Source organism: Convolutriloba macropyga, chromosome 5 (genome assembly GCF_964194025.1).
Source record: "Convolutriloba macropyga chromosome 5, txConMacr16.3, whole genome shotgun sequence".
Lineage (NCBI taxonomy): Eukaryota > Metazoa > Xenacoelomorpha > Acoela > Convolutidae > Convolutriloba > Convolutriloba macropyga.
In genome coordinates, this window is record NC_134472.1 from 6,401,967 (window position 1) to 6,417,590 (window position 15,624).

The window sequence follows — 15,624 nt, forward strand, 5'->3', positions numbered from 1 at the left end:
AGAACAAATAGGTCATTCACTTCTAGTAATTTCAGAACAAATAGGTCATTCAAAAACGTTTCAGAATGCAATTGGTTTAAATGCAGTTCGTAGACCGTAAGAATTTTATTCGAAACAAATATAGCTTCGCGCTGTGAGAGCAAATTGTCCGAAGTTAATCGCTTTTTTTACTTAGTCAGTTTTGGTAATCATTTTATCTTGGAAGTTCACAATGTAGGAGTCTTTTACCTTTTTTGCTTTTCGCAGATGAAGCTTGCTAACCATATTGGAACCTATGAGTATCTGAAGTGGAGTGACGATCATCTAACTTCGACGTTAGGCGGCTATATTTTCAAATAAGGAATACGTATTGTGTCATTTTATTCTTGCCATTCTCAGGACAAAAAATTTATTCTGACAGAAAATCTGTACTTAGCTTCCACTCAACTGCACCTCCTCCATGCATCATCTAATAGACTGTGTTTGTAGCTCTTATTGTTACAAAAACAGTTGCATAGGTTATCAATTAAATAATTTTTTTTGCCTGGTGCAAAACAATTGGTATATATTTCGAGAACATTTTTGCAGTCCTAAAGACTCAATAAACTCAATTTTTGTGGCTAGTTTTATTTAGTTGCGGTGTTGCAAAGAGTATTGCCATCTTTATTCGGTGGTTAGATTTGTTATTAGTTGTCTTATGAACTATAGCCCTCGTTACAGTAAATAAATATCATATTAGGGCTATAATTTCGGTTATTTTCCATCAATGTGATATTGCTAACGAATAAATGATGCAATTTCTGCAAGCAAATTTTAACTACCTTCTGGATTAAGGCTCTGATTTTTTTACCATTGGTGCTGTTAATACAGATTTGCGTAATTCGCTACCTGAATCCGCAAAACAGTGCCATAGGTTATGCAACTTGTAATTAATTACCAGATGAACTGATAAGAAATGTTACGACATGGAATTCATTGCCGTCTGGATAGTTTTTTATCTCATCAATTTCTAGATAATTAGATTTTGGGTAATGAGGACATAGTCAGACTGTTGTATGAGATTTAATATCACAACTCGAAGGCGTTCCATAACCAGAATAATGATTTTACTGCTAGGTTTAATTGTACCTTGACAAACAGTGCTTCCTTTTTTCATTTAAAATCACTTTCATCTAGATAAACTGAATGAGACACTTGAGAACGGGCCATGGGCCCAATAGTGCTCTCCCACAGTCAAATATGTGATTGCATTTTTAAAGGTAATTGTGAAGCTACTTATTGACTGATGGAAACAATTTATTATTATTATTATCGATGGCGATAACAATCGTGGGATAGTATTCATATTCATTCAATGTACATAAGAAATTGTTCCTGTTTCAGGCTAGAACATGCAAACCCAAACCAAGTTAAAGGAGGAAGTGGAGGCTCAATTTTGCTGCTGTCATGTCAACTAATATCTCGGTTTCAGTTCGGCTTCGGCCATCCAACCAAACGCTCTTCGACAGCATCGTAACTGTGAGTGGTACCACAGTATGTCTGTCAAAAGCGCGTGTGAGAGACTCCAGTGTTGGTGGTTCGAAAGAGCGATACGAGGTATTCGGTTTTGATCGATGTTACGCAGATGAACACAACTCTCAAGAAGATATTTTCAGAGATATTGGAGCACAAGCTGTGAGAGCCGTCGAGGATGGCTTCAACTCTTGCGTGTTCGCGTATGGTCAAACCGCGAGCGGCAAAACGTACACGATGTTTGGGTCTGAATACAACGAAGGTCTCACTCCGCGGATATTGAACGCTTTGCTCAAGAAAGCGCCGAGCAGTCCAACCCATTTAGGCGGAGAGAGACACTGTAAAATTGAAATGGGCTATCTGGAAATATATAACGAGAAAGTTAGAGATCTGTTAGGTTGGCGACCTTCGAGCGCATCTGTGTCTTACCAATTGCCTTCACTTAAGATCAGGGAACATCCGATTGAGGGCGTCTTTGTACAAGGTCTAACAATGCACACTTTGAACTCAGTAGCTGAAGTCAAAGAATACTTGGAACAAGGTAATAAAATCCGAGCAATAGCTGCGACCAATATTAACGAGCATAGTAGCCGGTCACATGCGATAATTGTGCTGAAAGTAACCAAGCGCCAGTCATATCTACCTGGGGCTGATGGGTTTTCTGAGGTCACCAGTAAATTACACTTGATAGACTTAGCGGGAAGTGAACGTGTGAAACACACTGGAGCAACCAACAAACGATTTAAAGAGGGCATTAGTATAAATCAAAGTTTGACCAACCTGGGAAAAACCATATCACTCCTAGTGGAGTATTCAAAACTACATCCTCAGAAACAAAATGCATTTCACATACCTTACAGAAATTCAAGTCTGACATTTCTGCTCAAAGATAGTTTAGGTGGGAACTCAAAAACGTTCATGATTGCGACTATATCGACTGCGGCTTCGAATTATTCAGAGACGCGGAACACGCTTTTGTATGCCTCACGAGCTAGAAAAATCGTGAATAAACCGGTTGTGAACCAAGATATGAACTTGAAAGTTATATCTGACCTTCGAAAAGAAGTCGAGTGCTTGAAACGCTTGCTAAACCAGGCCTCATTAAATAACAACAAAAGCAGCGCAAAGCCGTGCGCGGTTTCGATTGGTACCGATACCTCCAACATGTCGATTCCTGAATGCTGTGTCCATAGCAAGCTAATCCAGGAGCAGTTGAGCAAAGACGAAGAAACAATTGATCAGCTTTTGCATGCTAGTAGTTCGGCTTCGACCGAACGCAGCACGTCTCCGGAAACGACTAGTAGTGACATTAGTACGCATGAGTTTGGACCCCCATTTCTATGCAGAGCAGTTGGTGTCAATTCGACCCCGAATGACATAAACGCACTCTCAGTAGCAGGAATGTTTTTCCTGCATGAGGGCGAGACAAAAATTGGATCGGATCCTGCGAAAGTTGATATTCTTTTGACGGACGAAGGCATATCTGATTTGCATTGCAGTTTATTTATCGAAGACGATTCGGCCACCATCATCAAGCATGAATCGGTCACTTTTCTAACAGTCAATGGAGAACCTGTAATGTCACACCGATTTGTAAATCATGGAAATGAGATCAGTTTGTGCGAAGGCACCCAGAGCCTTACCTTCTATTTCCCATCTCAATTAGCAACTCGTTTGCTCCGCCAACATAACAAGTCATCAAGTAGGTGTTCTCTGGCTTCACCCCCTCGAAGTGTTTCGTCATGCAGTTCTGGACCCATTTCCAGACCCTTGAGTCATCTCTACGTCGATTGTAGCTCGAACTTCAGCATGACAAATCTTAGTCAATGTTCGCCGGATCACAGCAGATGCTGCGTTTCAATGCCAGTGCGCTGTTCTTTCGAGCATGCAAGCAATATGAGCTCAGTAGCTGCAACATCACCTCAGCCATCGCTACCCCCGCCTCCAATTTACGAAGATGCCTCGCAACAAACGGAATTCCTATGTTGCGAGGCTGGTGAGAACCTGTACCAGCTTCAAAAAGCGCTGGTTGAATCGTGCAATAAAGGAATCAAAGAAATTCTGGGTGAAAATGAAATAGTCAGAGGCCAAATTGAGTGTCAAATGGATATGATTAGATGCGATAATCGTAAAATGGTCTTGCTCGAACAGAAACTCTATACTGAAATTGAAGAGGAATTATGCAATTTGAACAAAACACGTAAACGTCTCACTCGTGAACGAATTGAGCTAGAAGCCATTTTGGAGAAAGAAACCGCTGAATTGGAACGCTTATCACGAGCTCAGAAAAGTAGACCTGCTTCACTTCGGAGCATGTCCGATGAAAGTTTGTTCTCGACTACGGACTACATCCCGACGCCAGAGATTGTTCCGGAATGCCAGGAAGAGCCGCCATTAACCCTTGTGCCACCTACCCCTGAAGACCGCCATTCATTGGAGGACAGTTTCTCACAAGCTAGTGTGAACAGATACTGCATTATGACAGATTTGCAGAAAACGATTGATAGTCGAGTTAAGGAAAACCTGAAAGAGCAGCAAACAAAGGGTGCTCTTCAAAAGTCGGTTTTGAATAGTCATACTAAACTAGCAGATGTTGAACGGGAATTGAGCACAATATCGGACAAGTGTAACTGGCTATGCTCTTACTGTGACAAGTTGAAAGAATATTTCGAAGCAGAAAGGTTCTCAATGCGTGATTTTGAAACTAAAATGGGCCATTTCTGTGCGGATGCCAAGAGGCAGCTGGACTGGAAAGAAGATGCAATGATGAGAACTAAAGTCAAATTAGAAAACTTTAAAACTCAATCATGCCCTGTCAGTCCAGTGCACGCGGCTCTCAGTTGGAACTCAACGTATGCGAGGCAACAGGAACCAGTCAATCGTAACTCTCGATTGCGAAGAGCGGTGGATGAGGCGTTTCCACGAAGCGAACGCAGTGTTAAATCCGATAGATTGCAAATACCAAACAATCGTTCTCGGCTTTTGAAGTTCGCGAACGAGACGAGTTTATATGCCTTCCGGGCGTTTACAGGACACTGTGATGACTCCTCAATTTTGCTGTCGAGTCGAGATTGCCGAAGTGATAGTTCATTCAGCGCAGCATCCATGCCTATGCAAAGTTCGATGCCTTCCGCTGCTGGTATGTTCAAACCTCTAAAGTCGGACTTGGTGTCCGTTTCTGTGCCTCGGTTCCGACGACGGAAATCAAACTATAACTACTTTCACGAGTACCAGATCAACGTAACGCTTCGGGACGAAGCCTGGACTGTGTTCCACAGATTCAGTGCCCTTAGAGACGTACACTTGGCTCTAAAGAGCAAGTACCCAGAATTGAGGTACTTGGACTTCCCTCCCAGGAAAGCTTTTGGCAGTCGACTGGAAAAGGTGGCAGCCGAACGACGTTTGCAATTGCAGCAATATCTTCAATGTCTGGTCAATTTATGTGTCTGTAGAGCTGCTGGTCAGCAATGCAGTCATAATGATTACGAGGAGGAGCTAGATGATTATGGAAACAACACTGTCAGTGGAAATGAAGAAACTTCGGGTCATTTCAGAGTTGAGGAACTGACCAAAGAATGCCTTATTCAGCTGCTTCCTTTTTTGGACCCCGATTTGATCGCTTCTGCCAAAGAAGGCTGTCAATCTCATTTAGCCGATGAGGACGATGGTAGATTAGTATAACTGTAGTAATGATCGGCTTCTTGAGCTGTTCTGTGATCTTAACCAAAAGTGCACAATTACCTCATCAATTTCACCACAATGAAAATTTACAATTTATCAATTTTGTCTCTGATTTTGTAGAAAAAATTAATAACTTAAGCTTGCGAATTATTATTCAGGGTACTATTTAGTTGAGATGCAATGCCCGGATATGGATAGAGAAACGTTTTTTGGTAAAGGTGAGCTGTGAAGAAGCTTTGAAGAGTCCATAATTTACTTACACGTTTTCAACCCGATTTTAATGTAGAATGATTTTATGGCAAATTAGACGTTTTAAATGGGTATTTAAAAGTGACTGGTATAATTCCCAAGCTTAATTCAAGGATTATACTCTTTCGGGCACTCCAGCTCAAACAATCTTCTCGCCCACAGATTATCCGAAATGGACGCTATAGTTTCGTAACCCATTGTAGCGTCGTAGCTTGAGATCTGGTGTAAACTCGAAACAGTAGACCCGTGACTTCTGATATTTTTATTCAGAAAAAGCTTTGTAGGGTGCAGTTCAGTTAGGTTAGTGTGAATATCATCTAAATTCTGCTTAAATTTTATTTTGCAAGTGAATAATTTTGTACAGAATGAATCAAATGACAATGAATAAATTTTTAAATCGCAATATTGACTTAATTTAAACTACGATGATAACTGTTTTTGCCCGTAAAGCTTGAGTGGTCGTTTGATTGCAATGAAATTAGCAAAGTTTTCGACTTATAGGGCGTTCTGAATTTTGGAAACATTTTCTGGCCAATATCCAACATAGGCCATTGTTGTAGTTTATTTGAACAAAACATAAATCGTTTTTGTAGCACATATTTGGGTCCTAATTGGTCTTTTTCTTGCGGTTGTTTATACAGATGTAAAGTCAAATGCCGCACGTGAAAACAAGTGTTAAGGCCAATCTGCCTAACAAATGTCAAAAGCAGTTACGAAAAGTTTTGAGTGGTTTTTATAAAATATTTTGAGCGAATCGAAATTGTGAAAGTTTTGCTCAGCAAGCAAATTTTTGATCACATGGGGCATTTTTAAAGCATCTTTAGCGATTAATTTCCGCCGCATATTGGTTTTTTTCCACAAATATTAGCTACTAATATTAGGCCTTGGACTGGACCACTTTTGATCACTTACGAAACAATTAAGGATCTGAATAACAAACGATCTGCAGACATGTTTGAACTCAGTATTACTTAAAACTGTCAATCCCGCTATCTGCGAGATCTTATGTTACGTTTTCAACAAATGTTTTAATCTCATGTGTTCTCCTGAAATACTAAAAACGGCTAAGGTGATACCATTTCATAAGAAAGGTTGCCAAATGGACGCAATCAATTACAGACCAATATCTTTTTTGCCGGTACTTGGCAGGGTGTTTCAAAAATAATTTCCAAGCGCGTTGTGTCATTTTAGAAAATATGATGGTCAAAGTCCTAATCAGTACGGGTTCAGAATCAAACGAGTGCTATTGAACCAATTGCTCAAATGCTAGAAGTTATGCGATATAATATGAAAAATAATGAATCATCAGGTTTTGCTTTTTTTGACTTCAGTAAAGCCTTTGATACTTTCGAACCTGAGATATTACTAAACAAACTGGAAAATTCGAGGTCCATTTTTTGGTCTTCTGAAATCATACTTAAAGGAAAGAAAGCGGTTCGTTTCCATAGGAAATTTTCAATAAAAAAAGCCATGGAACATGGTGTTCCTCAAGGGTCAGTACGGGGCCCAATTCTTTTTTTGGTTTAAGTTAATGATCTTCCGCTTTCGTGTGAAAAAGGCAATGCAATACTGATATACTGCTCTCTAAAGGAAGGACGCCAAAAAATTTGACAAGAACTCCAAAAAATCTGCAACTGGATGGAAGAAAATCAGCTGAATATTAATCATGAAAATTAGTTTTTTGGAAATCAACTCAAAAAAATCAAGGCGTCTATAAAAATGCAGAGTTTTTTGTTATTAAATACTGAAACGATGAAATATTTGGGTGTTTCTCTGGACCAAAAACTTTCTTTCGCCTATCATATACAAGAAATGACAAAAAATGAAACGTGTAACAAATATTTTTAGTTTCAAAAAGTTTTTCAGTCGCAAAACTTTTGTTTTCTTGTGCAAAACATATGTTCAACCTATTCTGCAATATGGAGTCCTAGTGTACGGCGCTGCGAATATATCTGAACTAGAAAAAATTGATTGGTCACAAAATTATATAAAAATTATTTTTGTTCTTCGAAAATTTGGAAGCGTTTCGAAGGTCAAAGAAGACCTGGAACTTTTAAACACATAGGAACTTCACCTCTATGAACTAATTAAGTAGCTTTTCAAGTTTCTTAGACAAGATTCAGCAAACTATTTTTTCGAGTGATACGATTAACATATTTGAATTAGAAAAGGTTTTAAGTGGAGAGGCTGGAAAGACTGAGCTTGAACTCTTAGTGAAACCATCGACTACAAACAAACACAATAAAAAATGTTAGGTAACGCGAGTGCGAAAGATATTCAATGCTTTTCCAAAACTGGAACTCAAAATAATTTTAAAAAATTAATAGCGCTATCCAACAAAACTTCCAATTATTTTCACATAAACTTAGGGATAATTGCTTACAATGTAATCAAATCCTTTTGAAGCAATTCTGGTGGGGGTCACAAATAGCTCTTCAGATTGTTCTTCATTTTTTTCAATGCTCTTGAAAAGAGACATCACTCGACAGGTTCCGACCTATTTGAATGTCAAATGCTGATTGTACAAATGCATGGTACTTTTCATACAGCATTTAGAAATTCAAATCTAATCTTCTCTAATCAGTTTTAGGATTTATAGAACTTTAACATGAAGTTTTTCCTATTTGTTGTCTCTTTAAATTTCGGATGCTTTTAGCAGTTAGTATTGAGTTTACTGTAATGTATAGTGAGTTTCGTGGTCTTAGTTAGTCTCTCTATTCCCCTAGGTGACAGTTTTGTTTGATGATGGGCACCCATGTTGTTTATGTTTCAAAAAAATGCTAAAATATTTATTTTTTGGAATGTTTGTACTTTTTGATTTCTTGCTCCCTTATTCTTTGATTTGTTTAAATCGGTATTAGATCGGAATTTTTTAAATCGTTATTTAGACATGTTCACTGGGATGTATATCTAGGTATCCTTTTTCAGTTTGTCCATCTTGTGGAAGCATAATAATTGAACAGAATTTGATTTATCACTTCTGTTTAGAATTACTGACTTGGAGTCGCAACTTACTGATTTGGAGTCGATTTCAGAATTTAATTTTAATAATTTTTGTTTTTTCGAATTGATTACTTCAAGGAAATGAATAGGGGATTTAAATAGTTAGTTTGCAGTGGTCAAAGTCAGTTTTTACTTCGAGTTGGTAACGGACTTTTTCGGCTCTGTTTTGTTTTTGATAAGAATCTATCTGATCAAGATCCATCTGACCTAAAAGCGATTTTTTATGCGATCAATCTATATGGCAATAGTTTTTATTTCCAAGAGTGAAATTAGGGTTTTAGCGTGATCAGGATTAATTTTTTTGTGCAATTTAAAACGTGTTTGATCAAGTTTTAAAGTTCTTATTAGATTTGCTTTGTTGCCGTTTCAAGCTTTTCAGAAGCTCGCAGTAAGATTTTTATCTGATAGTATTAAGCAGTTTACAGTCAAATTGAAAACAAAAGTTCACTGAACAGTCTTGAATTTTTGAGTGTTTGATTACAATTTTCAGTCTGCTCATTGAACGCTAGTTTATGAGAGAAGACCATGGTTTATCAGGACGATTAATTTTCTTAATTTTGGTTCCTCATTAAATTTTTGCAGTCTGTCTTTTAGAAGGACTTCAGTTTGATGAGCTATCACATTATGCTTGCTCAAACATAGAAATTCATTTGTTTGTTCTGATTAGTTTTAAATTTTGTTCTGAACGATTAGAAAAAGCTAAAAGATGTCAGCCGTTTTTCAAACGCCTTCTGTTTATTGGATGCATTTTTTTATGTTCTTTATCTATTTTGCACTATGATAAATAATTTTAATCAACTTTGAAAGGCAGTCAGCTGAATAGGTGGTATTTGAAAAGTATTTGAAGGCAGGATTCTGAGTTCTAATGTTTCCTGCTTCAAAGTAAGATAAGTTCAATGTTTTTTTTTTGAGTTTTCATTCGTTACATCTACAAGTATTCCGAGCGAGAACAGTGCTTGATGTAATGAGCAGTTATAATTTATTTCGATTTATTTTTAAATTTGATATCTTTTTGATTTTGTATTTAATGTTTTCATTTGCTACTAGTCTGATTTCCCGATTTCCTTGGCAAGTAATTTGCTTTATTTTTTAGATTTGATTACTCTAAAACGAAGTTTAATTCAATCAAGTGTGTTGTTTCTGATTCAACGTTTTTGCATTGTCGTTCTGATGTATAACCTTTTGCTTGCTGGAGACATTTGAACTTTCGTCGAAATCAACTGAGTATTTTGGTAAAGACCGAGGGTGTCAAGTGTCTGATCAAACATCTGAAAGTTTTTCTAAGCTTTAAGTGAACTGCTCAACGAAGAAGAGCTGGAAGGCGACGAGGAATAGGAATGCTTCAGAGGGCAGAAATTGTTGCTTTGATGGAAGATTTTGCACACGCTCGCAGTTTTTCCCCCGGCTTTGAAACTCTGATCTCTATGCTTAAGCTCACTACAACCAAAGCAAACCCTCGCATGTTGTCTGAGAGTAATTGTTTCGGCGTTAGTCGGTCATGCTAATGCGTTATTTTTGGTAGCACGATACGCTAGTTGTTTTGGTCACTTCTTGTTAGTTTTGGCCTTTCCGTCGATTAGGATAAGTACTACATTGCGTTACATTTTTGTTTTATGTAGGCTATATTACAGCAATTGTCCGAAATGTTTTTCCGTTACGTTTTTTTGTTAAGATAGATGCCGAAGTTAAGAAATTTTGCTAAGAACATGTACATCCACGCTCACTTCAAATCTGTTTTTGGCATTTTGACTGCTTTTCTACTGAACTGCTTTTCTACTGAACTAATTTTACTGAACTGACGTTATTTTTTAACTCTTAGTGAAGCGTCTCTTTAGTGAATTTGCGTGATTTTTGGAAATACGCGAGTTACTTCATTCTCAGAAATGACTTTCTCACCTTTCAAATTGACTTCTGCTTTCTTTAATTTATTGAGATAAGGTCAACTGAGTATATGTCACTCTAATTGGAGTTTTTGTGATGAAGATAATAAAAACAACACAAGTTAAACACTTTCTAAATCAAAGTAAAACCTCAGCAAAAAGTTTAAGAGCCTGAAATTTTGCTTCAAGTTTTCCGCTAGTTTTTTCATTATCTTCGTCCTGTAGGTCTACCAAGCTATCGCGGCTTTTTTCTGGCAATCTGTTTCGGTTTAAAAAGACTGGATTTCCGGCGGCATGGATACATTGCACGAATAAAAGCGTGTAAATTGTTGGAGGCATGAGCCGATTTTTTTAATGAAAGCTTATGGGTTGAAAATTAAAGGAGATTTTGTGAATTAATCAAATTGAAACCGTATGTCTCAAATTCTCAACAGGAACTCTTAAAAGATTTAAAATTTTACCTTTACTAAAAGCAGAACAATAAATTCTGGACTTTTTTCTTAAATAGTTTGTTTCGAATAACGTTGAAAAGAATTGGACTGTTTAAGAATTTATTTAGAACTCGTTTTTATCTTTCAGATGTGATGAAACTCTTAACGACCTCTTATGTTTTCCCCAGTTGTTGCTATTCACTGTGGTGTGGGAATATTTGACAAGGATGTGAAAGTGCAAACGCAATCGTTACTGGAATCGACTTTGCGTCAAGCTTCTAAATTGCTAAAAGAAGAAAAGAGCAATGCCTTGACCGTTTGCACAGAAACGTGTCGTCTTTTGGAGGATTCAGCCCTGACCAACGCGGGAATTGGTTCGAATCTGACCAATCAGGGTAGTGTTGAACTCGACGCCACTGTTATGACGTCAGAGCATGAAATGCATGGAAGTGTGGGCGCATTGCCAGGATTTAAGAACCCAGTTTTGATTGCTAGGAAGCTAATTGACGAGCAATTAATGAAGAGTAATAAAAATTCTTATCTTGTTCCTCCAAGCTTTCTAGCCGGGGCTAATGCTACTGAGTGGTGTTTGAACATGGGATTCTCTCCTTATAAAGACCTGATCACAAATGACGCATTAGCTTCATTCAAAAAGTCGCAGAGGTGTTTGAAAAGGAATGCATCAGAGACAGACGAGTGCCTGAGAAAAGATGCAAAGTGTCATAGATTTAGCACAGTTGGTGTTGTAGCGGTTAACCAATCAGGCAACTGTTTCCCTCTGTCTTAGTATGGAGAATTAAAACACTTCGCTTTTCATAAGGAACTTTTTCCTATCTTTTTAGATATTTTCTTGTTTAGTTCCCGGAGAGACTTACTGAAGTTAAGCTATGTGGGAAATTTTGTTGCTAATAACTGATGCTTTGCGTTGCTCAGCTTAATGCACTGAAATTTTTCTTCTGTGAAATGTAATAATACTGTAAAAGCTGTAAGAGCTGAAGGAAACATTTGTTTTTTATTTAATGAAGGAACAGACGATAATAAACAGTAATGAATAAATCAGAGAAACAGGTCCCAAATTAGGTCGTGTCTGTACTGCAACATCAAGTGGAGGTGTTCTACTGAAGGAACCAGGACGTTGTGGCAGCTCCGCTGTCGTGGGAGCAGGATGCTGGGCTGAGAAGCGAAATAATTGCCGGGTAGCGGTCACCACCTCTGGTCAGGGCGAATTCCTTATCAGAAAACAGTTCAGTTCTCGTTTATGTAGCGCTATTTTGAGTCAAAGTGAAGATTCTAGTTGCTATCCGTTGGGGCCAGTGTTTGAGAATGCCTTTAGCTCTCTATGTCATAGTGGTATGCCCACTGATCAAGATTGTGTTGGAGCTGTTTGCTTACGATCCTTCGAAGACGAAGAAACAGAAGTGTCGTTTACGACCAATTTATTCCCTTTTGCTGTAGGGGCTGTTGGTTTAGAAGTTGATCAGATGATAACTGAGTTCAATGAGCCGAATTGTGTTGATGGTAAACAGAAGTTGCGTGTGACAAGTCAAGTTTTCAGATGATTTTGATTTAACTTTCGATTGAACTCCAGTTGTAATGAGCTTAAAAATAAAAAGTTAGGGGCACTGTAGTTTGAGAAACAGGATTTGTTTTTTCTTTTGAGAAAAATTATTTAACGCCAAAACAAAAATTCCACAATAACTGTTCTCAAAGTAAACGACAATGTTATGGGTTCCGTTGAGCAGTTTTTCCTTTCTGGGATTTCACTCCTTTTCTACTGATTTTGTCATGCAAGCCTTGTGGATTTTTGCATCACCTAAATACTTCTCATTCTGTTGAATATAACTGTGCGTTCTAATTAATTGTTCTCAAACAAAGTTTGCAGCTATTCTGTTTGTCCTGTATTCTTTTAATGCGATTTTTTGCATGAGACAAATTGATAGTATGAATGCCGTTCTAAATGTGAAGAATTTGATCCCTCTCTGTAACACCCCGACCCTCCTTTCGGTCACACCCACACGCTCATCCCTATCACCATCACCCTGTCCAACCTTTTGTGCCCGGAGATTTGGAATTTGGACCCCTTCCTCGTCCAAGTCCAGCTCAACCACGCCTGACTCCCGAAGAACTCCACTCCGCTCACAAGCCCCCCCCCCCCAATGCAGGCCCTAATGAATCCCCATTACTTACTCATAAGCGCCAACTGATTATTTCCGAAGCCAAACGCTCGGCATTCGTTTGGGAGCAATTCGCCGACGTTAGTAGGTTATGTTGGAAAGAGATTTAATCAAATTAAGAACGAAATCTGAAGATGTCCTCACGCTGCTTTAGAGCAATTCGTCCGACAGGCGATTATGTCGCAAGCAATGTCCTTAATGTCCCTGTAATGTTGTTTTTTAATGTTAGCATATCACGTTTCATCGTTTTCATGTGCTCAATAATTTAGACAACGCCTATACAAGGCTAATCAGTACTCCAACCAAACAGTAGACCGCGCTTATGGTACGCTTATGAAATAGCCGATCTCCGAGTACTCTAAGGAGGATAGAAAAAACATAGTACAAGTATGGAATCATTGAGCATTAAAACTTGGTTACTTTTAATAAGAGTAAAATTTCTGGATAAGTTGACCTGAAGATTTTGTGAATGAAGTGGCAACTTTTTGCTGATTATAGTAATTCTTTGTGGAGCCTTTGATTCCATTTTTACCCACTTGACGCACAAAAATCAATAATAGAGCTTGTTAATTATGTGCGGAATGAACAGTTATATAGGAAGTCTCCTGAGTTCCTAATTTGATATCGAGACTTACCGTACGGAAACTTCAAATTTGAATTCCATCAAAATTTGTACTTATTGTGCTGCCCCAATCAGCTTAGCAAAAAAGAAAATTACTTTTTGCTCGTCCTTTTTGACATATAACCATATATTTGAATAATTTGTATTTTCGAGTCTTAGTTGGCACTGCGTGTAGTAGACTAGGTCCGATCTTTTTTAATGTCAAAAAGTATTGTTTTGTACTTAATAATTAGCATCATGCTCACTCTGGTTATTTTCTCTGTTCAAAGTAGAAATTCTACAATCGACTCTGTTTTGAATGTTTCGGTGATGGTCTTTTTTTTGAAAAACAAGAAGCAGAGCAGCTTTTTTCAATGTTTTGGTCTGAAGGTACGTACTAAAAATACGGTTCTTTATGAAGTTACTCTGTTTCGCTTGTTTGGATAGGTGGTCTGAAACGATTAGCGAACTTCTTTGATGCCTCATTTATAAGTTATAGGGCCTCGTTTCCGCTTTTCGTCGCATTGTCTCAATTTCCCCTTCGCACTAATCATCTCGTATATGCAAATATAGTTCTGAAACTCTAACTTGCTTCACAAATTTAGTTCCATAAAGTCAGTTCCGGTATTCCACCTGTTATTTTATTATCTTGAGTTTTTTCTGCAAAGTTTTTTTTAATCAAAAGGCCATTGCTGGATAGATCACAGTCGTTTTTTTACGATGCAAATTTTTTTAATTGTATTGGCTCGCTGTCTTTTTTATGAGATCTCTGCACACATTTTAATGATATTTTGAGTCAAATGGGAGTGGTGATCTTATTTGTCGAAGCAAGGAAGTTGGTCGAAAAAGCAAGAAAATGGCGTTTAAATAAAAGTTCTGTGTTTGACAGTGTCTTTTTTGTTCCGACCCCTCTTGAGGGCGGGGGGGGGGGGGGGGGGAGGAGGAACTATATACTCAAATGGGTTTTTTGTTCAGTCAATTTTGGCCGATCGATATATTCATCGTAGAGAGTTGAGACTGTTATTATAGCTGCGAAGCTGTGAGCTGAGCGTAGCTATATTGCGGTGCTCTTGGTTTTTTTTTGTTTCGTCGTCTGACGCTTTATTTTCGTTTTACATTTGTTCTAGAACATTCTGTCTCGTCACTGCTTAAATGGCTTTTTCGCGCTTGATTTCACGCTTTCTGCGTGACCTAAATTGCGGTTATTCAGAAACAGAATCTGTTCCTAAAACAAAGTTGATTGTAAGAAAACAGATTGTATGGTTCGACAGCCGAGTGGTTAAGGCGACTGGCTGTTAATCCGGAGATCGCCGGGTCGAGACGCGACAGGGAAACTTTTTTTGCACCCAAAAACAACCTCCTTTGAAATAAACTTGTAAGTTTTATAGGCGGCGGCGATAACTATTATCAACTCACTTCTGTATCTTTTTCCATCTGTATTTTACGGCACGCAAGTCTATTTCGCAGCTATTCCGGCAATCTGCCGGCTATGTTCATTAGAAAGCTTGTCCAGCGTAGAATACGAATTAAAAAGATTTTTTTGATTTTTGTTTTTGACAGGGAGATATCGAGGTTTAAACTTTCGAGAAATAAGAGCGAATTCCGTTGATTTCATTCACCTTTTTTCGGAATTTTTGACAATTTTCGCCAATTTTGATAAAATTTAATAAAATTCTTCAAGAAAATGTTGTTGATTTTACGTTTAAAAGCAAAATATATGGTCAGCTATTTTCATCGAATTTTTATTGTCACAAATTGCGGCTAAATATTTCACAAAATTCAGACTTTTTCATCAAAAACAGCACGAAATAAGTTTCTTTAGTCCACTCTGATTAAATTTGCAGGAAGTGCACACCCAGACACCACTAACACTATATTTTTAGATTGAAAAGGGGGCTAATTTCACTTCAACTTCGGTTGAGAGTGCTCTGTAAATAAAACTTTGCTGTTTTTTGCTAACTTTTTTCGTTGATTATCAAAAACGCAGCATTTATTTTTGATTTTTTAACTAACAAAATATCTGTATCAATGACATTCCAAAAATTTATTATTCCTAATGGACAATCAGCATTAGCAGGACTAGTTCTGTACCAATCTTGGACCGTTACAATCCA

General features: G+C 37.8%; 5 protein-coding genes across 6 annotated transcripts in view; 3 read left to right on the forward strand and 2 right to left on the reverse strand.

Moving 5' to 3' along the window:
* The window catches only part of LOC142339695 (uncharacterized), a 424,533-nt gene that overhangs the window by 358,854 nt on the left and 50,055 nt on the right, over positions 1 to 15,624 (forward strand). Inside the window, exon 2 of the mRNA XM_075389916.1 lies at positions 1,363 to 5,171. Within this exon, the coding sequence (XP_075246031.1) occupies positions 1,426 to 5,171 (3,746 nt within the window). The 5' untranslated portion in view covers positions 1,363 to 1,425. The remainder of the gene's footprint in view (positions 1 to 1,362; positions 5,172 to 15,624) is intronic.
* Positions 1 to 15,624, reverse strand: part of LOC142339090 (transmembrane protein 17B-like) — a 330,316-nt gene that overhangs the window by 100,136 nt on the left and 214,556 nt on the right. The window lies entirely within an intron of this gene.
* The window catches only part of LOC142339091 (ADP-ribosylation factor-like protein 8B), a 281,448-nt gene that overhangs the window by 76,826 nt on the left and 188,998 nt on the right, over positions 1 to 15,624 (reverse strand). The window lies entirely within an intron of this gene.
* Positions 1 to 15,624, forward strand: part of LOC142339085 (protein mono-ADP-ribosyltransferase PARP6-like) — a 95,648-nt gene that overhangs the window by 64,691 nt on the left and 15,333 nt on the right. The window lies entirely within an intron of this gene.
* On the forward strand, positions 10,888 to 13,273 carry LOC142339089 (threonine aspartase 1-like). Its single transcript, XM_075388805.1, has 2 exons — positions 10,888 to 11,499; positions 11,816 to 13,273. Exons 1-2 carry the CDS (start codon positions 10,911 to 10,913, stop codon positions 12,292 to 12,294), a joined length of 1,068 nt encoding a protein of 355 aa, XP_075244920.1. The 5' UTR covers positions 10,888 to 10,910; the 3' UTR covers positions 12,295 to 13,273.